This window comes from Ranitomeya variabilis, chromosome 4 (genome assembly GCF_051348905.1).
Source record: "Ranitomeya variabilis isolate aRanVar5 chromosome 4, aRanVar5.hap1, whole genome shotgun sequence".
Classification (NCBI taxonomy): Eukaryota; Metazoa; Chordata; class Amphibia; order Anura; family Dendrobatidae; genus Ranitomeya; species Ranitomeya variabilis.
Genome location: NC_135235.1, coordinates 587,072,903 through 587,081,302, shown reverse-complemented (window position 1 = coordinate 587,081,302; position 8,400 = coordinate 587,072,903). Strand labels below are relative to the sequence as shown.

At 39.3% G+C, this 8,400-nt stretch overlaps 1 protein-coding gene across 1 annotated transcript; it reads left to right on the top strand.

Annotated features, from left to right (window-relative positions):
• Positions 1-2,902: 2,902 nt before the first annotated feature.
• On the top strand, positions 2,903-7,309 carry PCK1 (phosphoenolpyruvate carboxykinase 1). Its single transcript, XM_077253130.1, has 10 exons — positions 2,903-3,012; positions 3,753-3,997; positions 4,176-4,357; positions 4,440-4,643; positions 4,885-5,072; positions 5,277-5,439; positions 5,571-5,795; positions 5,936-6,067; positions 6,185-6,280; positions 6,378-7,309. Exons 2-10 carry the CDS (start codon positions 3,774-3,776, stop codon positions 6,830-6,832), a joined length of 1,869 nt encoding a protein of 622 aa, XP_077109245.1. The 5' UTR covers positions 2,903-3,012; positions 3,753-3,773; the 3' UTR covers positions 6,833-7,309.
• Positions 7,310-8,400: the final 1,091 nt, after the last annotated feature.

Below are 8,400 nucleotides of genomic sequence, written 5' to 3'. Positions count from 1 at the left end.
TCGAGGCCGCCAGGCCTCGACCAATCAGCGACGGGCACAGTATCGACATAGATGTCATAATGGTTGCCATGGCGACGATGATGTCATAAAGGTTGCCTCGACCAATCAGCGACGGGCACAGTCTGCCGTGAATCACATACTACGGGGACATGCATATTCTAGAATACCCGATGCGTTATAACTATTTTTTATTTTAATTATTTTTTTTAACAGGGATATGGTGCCCACATTGCTTTATACTACATGGGCTGTGTTATTTACTGCGTGGGCTGTGTTATATACTACATCTCTGTGCTATATACTATACTGTATGGGATGTGCTATATACTACGTGGCTGTGGTAGATATTACGTGGCTGGGCAATATACTACATCGCTGTGCTCTATACTACGTGGCCAGTGTTATATACTGCATGGGCAGTGTTATATACTATGTCTCTGTGCTATATACTACGTGGCTGTGCTATATACTATGTGGATGTGCTATATACTACGTGGCTGCGCAATATATTACGTGGCTGGACAATATACTACGTGTCTGTGCTATATACTACGTGACTGTGCTATATACTATGTGTTTGTGCTATATACTGCATGGCTGGGCAACATACTATGTGTCTGTGCTATATACTACGTGTGTGCTATATACTACGTGGCTGGGCAATATACCACGTGACTGGGCAATATGCTACATGGCTGGGCAATATACTACGTGGGCTATGCTATATACTACGTGGCTGGGCGATAAACTACGTGACTGTGTTATATACTACGTAGCTGTCCTATACACTATATGGGCTGTGCTATATACTATGTGGCTGCGGTATATATTACGTGGCTGGGCAATATACTACATAGCTGTGCTCTATACTACGTGGCCTGTGTTATATACTGCATGGGCAATGTTATATACTATGTCTCTGTGCTATATACTATGTGGCTGTGCTATATACTATGTGGCTGTGCAATATATTACGTGGCTGGGCAATATACTATGTGTCTGTGCTATATACAACATGACTGTGTTATATACTACGTGTCTGTGCTATATACTACGTGGCTGGGCAATATACTATGTGTCTGTGCTATATACTACGTGGCTGGGCAATATACTACGTGTCTGTGCTACATACTATGTGTGTGCTATATACTACGTGTGTGCTATATTCTACGTGGCTGGGCAATATACTACGTGGCTGGGCAATATACTACATGGCTGGGCAATATACTACGTGGGCTATGCTATATACTATGTGGCTGGGCAATATACTACGTGGCTGTGTTATATACTACGTAGCTGTGCTGTATACTATATGGGCTGTGCTATATACTACGTGGCTGTAGTATATATTACGTGGCTGGGCAATATACTACATATTTGTGCTCTATACTACGTGGCCTGTGTTATATACTGCATGGGCAGTGTTATATACTACGTCTCTGTGCTACAGTATATACTACGTGGCTGTGCTATATACTACGTGACTGTGCTATATACTACGTGGCTGGGCAACATACTACGTGTCTGTGCTATATACTACGTGACTGTGCTATATTCTACGTGTCTGTGCTATATACTACGTGGCTGGGCAATATACGTGTCTGTGCTATATACTACGTGTGTGCTATATACTACGTGGCTGGAAAATATACTACGTGGCTGGGCAATATACTACATGGCTGGGCAATATACTATGTGGGCTATGCTATATACTACGTGGCTGGGCAATATACTACGTGGCTGTTATATACTATGTAGCTGTGCTATATACTATGTGGCTGTGTTATATACTACGTGGGCTGTGCTATATACTACGTGGGCTGTGTTATATACTACGTGGGCTGTGTTATACGGTACTTGGTTGTGCTATATTTCTCTGCTGTATCTGTGCATCATGAATCGTGGTATGTGTTAAAGAGGGGGGCCCACTGAGACTTTTTTTGCCCGGGGCCCTCAAAAACTTGGAGCCGACCCTTGGCTTCACTGATTGGTCCCACCCGGCTGCGAACAATCAGCGACAGGTGCAGTCCGCCCGCGAATTGGCGCGGAATTTGAACTACACTTCGTTAATTGGTCGCAGCCGGCCGGCCGAATCCTGTGTATAAATTGCATTCTGAAAACTTCATAAATAAACTACATACATATTCTAGAATACCCGATGCGTTAGAATCGGGCCACCATCTAGTATATATATATTGTATCTACAGTATATATAATGCTATATCTGTTTCTGTATATATCTATATATTAATTCTGACATCACTGTTACATTTGTTTACAAGATAAACAAATGGAACATAGATAAATGAATAAACATGAATTATAAAACATTCTATACATTCTTAGGGTATGTGCTCACGATCCTGAATAGCAGCATATTGGACACAGCTCACCTGCTCTTTGAGCAAAACGCTGAATTCTAGGCTACAAGCACAGTGGATGGGATTCATAGAAGTCCCATGCACACTGTGCTTCTGTTTGACGCTGCGTAAACTCACCCGCGGTGTTTTGGATGCAGTTAAAGTACACTGTGTCCAAAACGCTGCTATATCCTGATCATGGGCACATAACCTAAATCAAAACTTCCATCAGGATATTTCTCATTAGAAACCCTGAATCTATAAGTAATAATATATATTCCATGAAGAACAATGTGCTCTGATAGTAAGTTGTTGCTGTACTGCAGGTGATAATAGCTGAGTACACAGTGTATCCTGCAGCACTGTTCTCTGATCACTCTGATCAATCATTAGCTCTTAAAGGAATTTTGTTGCTCAGAAAAACTATTACGGCAAAAACTTGTTTACCATCTGAGAATCAGAAGAGATCAATATAATAATGGGACAACCCTCCAGAATTGGGAGGGTGCTGAAGGCGGAGCATGAGACACTTGAGAGTATTTAAGAAACTTAATTCAACCTCTAATCATCAGAGGAAGCTGAGAATAAAGTCTGAGTTGACTTGAGAAAGAACCAAGAATCAGAATCTTCTACTTCAGGAATTTTTTCTCTTGTAAGTACAGAAGCTTAATCTTAGACATGTATTTGTCTTGTATATTTAGTGATGATATTGTGAGTTCTGTAATGACATTAATGGTTCCTAGTGATTCATTTGCAGTTTTAGGATTATTTTTCTAGGTATCCCTTTGAGTGAATCCTGTTGTAGAAAGTGTTCATTAGCTCTCTCCAATTTGCAACCAACTCTTGCAGTGGTCCATCAAATGTGGTTATTTATACCCAGTTTTAAAGCATAAGATCAATAGAGTTTGCCATCTATCTCTGGTAGCACTTGAGATTGTTGCATCCTAATAATTCCTATTCTGTGTAAATATTCATGAGAATTGTTAATGGCACTGCACCCAGCTATTTCCTTCTTGGTTAACAATGGTTCAGTATAAACACATTGGTCTACACACATTGGGATATTACTTTCTTTTATCTGATACAGTAATGAAAAAAATAGGTTTAATAGTAGGTACCATAATGGGCACGAATACTATGCCTTGTTATTATTTGTTATTTTCCAGATCTACATTTGTTAGTTCTATATGACTTATTTTATTTTTTATTAAATACTACAGTGTCCCCAATTGTAGAAAATAAAGTGCCATCATGCAATCACAGAAAATAGTATAATGTTTTAGGAACAACTATGGGCATCTCAGTGTTACTCTATTCTTCAAATTGATTATAGGCATCTATATTTATAAAGATCAGCATTTTCATTGCTATATTCTTTTTCTCTAATATTAGAACCACCATTAAAGCACCACTATGCCATCACAGCAGAAAGCAGAGCTTCAGATCTCTGGCATTGTAACCCAGGGAAACCTCAACAGCTTAAGCTCGGATGTGGTTGATTTCATAGTAAAGTATGCAAGGACCTGCCTGCCAGAGCAAATCCACATATGTGATGGATCAGAGGAGGAGAACAAGAAGCTTCTCCATCAAATGGAAGAGATTGGCATGATTAAAAGGCTCCTCAAATATGAAAACTGGTAAGAATAGTAGAAGTACCCATTGTAATTGACAAAAACTTAAATTTTTCTCCCAAAAAAATCCATTATAGCTTAAGAAGTTTTCAGAAAATCTTTGGGTTGCGGATAAGGGTGCACTAGCTTTGGCTCAAAGTGTTGTGCTTTTTTTAGATACTGATATTTTTCTTTCCTTCTTTAGTTGGCTGGCTCGCACAGATCCCCGGGATGTGGCACGGATTGAAAGCAAAACTGTGATTGTGACTCAAGAGCAAAGAGACACAGTACCGGTTGCCAAAAGTGGTATAAGCCAACTGGGTCGCTGGATGTCAGAAGACGATTTTGAAAAAGCCTTTAAATCAAGGTTTCCTGGATGTATGAAAGGTAAAAAAATATAAATTCTAATTAAACTGTAGAACTTTTGCAATGAATGTCTTCTTTACTTACATGATATCTTTAAACACAGGTCGTACAATGTATGTCATTCCATTCAGCATGGGACCTATAGGCTCACCTCTCTCCAAGATTGGCATCCAGCTGACTGATTCTCCATACGTGGTGGCAAGCATGAGAATTATGACCCGTATGGGCACTGCTGTCTTAGAAGCACTCGGAGAAGGAGAGTTTGTGAAATGCCTTCACTCTGTCGGCTGCCCATTACCTCTAAAAGGTACGTCACTGCATACAAAGAAAGTATAATCAATTTAATAATTAATGTTTTAATTAAAAAAAAATTAAATATTTTTTCTATTATAAAATTAACTTATGGCAATAGTAAAAAAAAATATGTTACACAATTGAAACTCAAAATATATTAAAATTTACCATAATACTACTATGAAATACTATTAATAATATTAAAATAGTATTGAATGGACAATAAAATAGAATTTCAAATTTAATTTTTTTAGAACCACTTGTGAATAATTGGCCATGCAACCCAGAACTGACCCTCATCACGCATATTCCCGACCGAAGAGAAATTATTTCATTTGGAAGTGGATATGGGGGTAACTCTCTCCTGGGCAAGAAATGCTTTGCTCTTAGGATTGCCAGCCGGATTGCCAAGGAAGAAGGATGGCTGGCAGAGCATATGTTGGTAAGAAATGCAAAAAATATGTACTAGATTATTTTACTAATTTATGTTTATTTTTAATGAAGAAATATTATTATTTCTAGATTTACAAGTGACATAATATATCATCATGCGGAGAGTGATATTCGTTACCTCCATTAAAGCACAAAATTGAAATTTCTCATATACTAGTTTTGAGTTTTGTAATGGAAGTTTATTTTTTTCTAGATTTTGGGGATCACTAATCCTAAAGGAAAAAAGAAATATTTTGCAGCAGCTTTCCCAAGCGCTTGTGGAAAAACCAACCTCGCAATGATGAGACCATCTCTCCCTGGATGGAAGATTGAGTGCGTTGGAGATGATATTGCTTGGATGAAGTTTGATGAGCAAGGTAATTATTTATTATGGAAGCTTTGTATCATCTATCTAGCTGAAGAGTGTTCAAAATGCTGAGTCTTCATTTAGGTAGAATTTAAGAAATTATCAAAGGATCATTTTGAGAATTATCTTGTATTTTTCTAGGCAATCTCAGGGCAATCAATCCTGAAAATGGATTTTTTGGCGTGGCACCTGGAACATCCGTCAAAACAAATCCTAATGCAATGGAAACTATTTCCAAGAACACTATATTCACTAATGTGGCAGAGACAAGTGACGGTGGTGTCTACTGGGAGGGCATGGATGAGTCTCCTGATAATGAAATATCACTGACATCATGGAAAAACAAGGAATGGACAAGAGGAAATGGTAAGCCATGATACACATTTTAAAATATGTACACTATTTACTCCAAAAATTGAAAAAGTAAACTATATTATCTCAAGAACCATGTACTGTCAACTCTCTGTGCCAAAACACCAAACCAATAGTCCTCTTCATTTCTGTAGGTGAGCCTGCGGCCCACCCCAATTCCCGATTCTGCACTCCGGCCAGTCAATGTCCTATCATTGATCCTAAGTGGGAGTCTTCTGAAGGGGTACCCATTGAAGGCATAATTTTTGGTGGACGTAGACCTGCCGGTTAGTATATATATTAGTTATGTTACTTTTGGTTAAGGCTGTCATGAACTCCTGGTTACGTTTTATCGCTACCCCATATATTATCTTTTATGAACAATCTTTGATTTTTATTTGAAGGTGTGCCACTAGTTTATGAAGCACTGAGTTGGCAACATGGCGTCTTTGTTGGGTCAGCAATGAGATCTGAAGCCACTGCCGCAGCTGAGCATAAAGGTAAGTTATTACGAAACATGGTATCTCAATTATCTCTGTAAATTTCCACATTTATTGACAATATGAATGGTTAATAAGATATTTTTATTTTTTACAGGCAAGGTCATAATGCATGATCCATTTGCCATGAGGCCCTTCTTTGGCTATAACTTTGGCCGATATCTTGCTCATTGGCTTAGCATGGAACACCTTCCATCCATGAAGCTGCCCAAGATCTTCCATGTCAACTGGTTCCGTAAAGACAGGCAAGGGAGCTTCCTGTGGCCAGGCTATGGGGAAAACATCCGTGTCCTGGAATGGATGTTTAACAGGATCAATGGGGAAGATTGTGCCACCCAAACCCCTATTGGCTACATTCCAGCTGAAGGGTCTTTGAACTTGAAAGGTCTTGGCGATGTCAATATGGAAGAGTTGTTTGAGATATCCAAAGACTTCTGGGAACACGAAGTGAAGGACATTAGAAAATACTTTGATGACCAAGTGAATGCAGATTTGCCCTATGAGATAGACTGGGAACTAAACTCTTTAGCGGAGAGATTGAAACAGCTGTGAGACAATTAGGAGTTCAGTGGTAGAGCACTTAAGAGTTTAGAGAAGTAGATATCTCCTGAACCTTCAACCTGGGTCCCGTCAGTTGAATCTATTACCATGTGGTCAACAGTTAGTACCACTGCTTCCTGGGATTTAGATGTAATAGGGCGACCTACCTAGTAGTATGTACTGTATTCTGTCTTCCATTCTTTCTTTATACCTTCTCTAGATGATATGTAGGAAGTAAGACAGGGGTAGTGGAAAAAGAGGAAGAATACGTTTTTGGTTGACTGTAAAGAGGTTGTGGAGTGAGCAATTGTGAGTATGGAGGATGAAAAAACAAATTGAAGTGAGAGAGGAGAGTGTTGGTTTCAGATTTTCTTTATAGAATATTTTATATGTTTTTTATATTGATTTATATTATATTATAGTTTTTTTCTCTTTATTTTCACACTATGGTTTCATGAATAATAAATATAATTTTTTATAAGAAAATGATTCAAGTCTCATGTCTTTATTCGTCTAAAAAAAATACTCTGTAAATGGTTAAAGGCCAATCGTGGTCTATGTAAGCAAGAGTACTAGGTAGCCCACATCTGTAAGGGAAAGGCAAACATATTCAGGGGCGGATAAAGAGGAGCCAGGGTCCCGGCAGTTCAGAAGGTGTGGACCCCCAGCGCCCGATGTATCATGACATCTCACATGACTCCCTTGATAGATAATGTGATGGGTCATGCGATTAATTCTGCTCAATATAAGGGGAACCTGTCACCAGCGCCCGTGCTGCTTTCCACAAACTTGTATGTTGTCCCCTGGCTCCCCCTTTATACTCCCAAAAATACATTTTAAATTGTTCCCAAACTGGATATAAATCCAGACAGTCCGGTCTGATGCCCATCATTGCTGTGGTCTCTGTCCCTCCTCTCTGCAGATATTCACAGCCTTCTGGCTTTGATTGATGTGGTTGATGCATCCTGCACCATCCTCATGGCCCAACGAAATCTCGCCCCTGCACAGGGACATTGCTCGCTTCCAGGAAAGGCATAAAACCTAATTGTGCATGCCCACAGTAGAGCAGAGCAAAGTTTCTTGTGCAAATCAGCAATGTCCCTATGCAGGGGTGAGATTTTGTTGGACCATGAGGATGATGCAGGATCAATCAAAGCCAGAGGATGGTGATTAACACCGGTGAGAAAGGAAAGTCGAGGAGGCAATGATGTCCATCGGACTGTGCTGCCCAGAGCAATTCAAAAGGTATTTTTGGGGGTATGCAAGGAGAGTGAGGCGACAACATACAAGTTTGTGGAATGCAGCACAGATACTGATAAAGTTTGTCCACACACTAAAATCATGTGTCAGGGTCCCTTTAATATTAACATATTGATTATAATTATTATTTTATATTAATATTAATTGTATTTAATATTTAGCAGTATGAGACATCACATAGCCCTATATATTCAGCATGAGACCTCACATAACCCCTCTATATACAACATGAGTTGCCACATAGCCTCCTATATACAGTATGAGCTCCCACATAGCTCCCTATATACGGTATGAGCCCCCACATAGCCTCCTATATACAG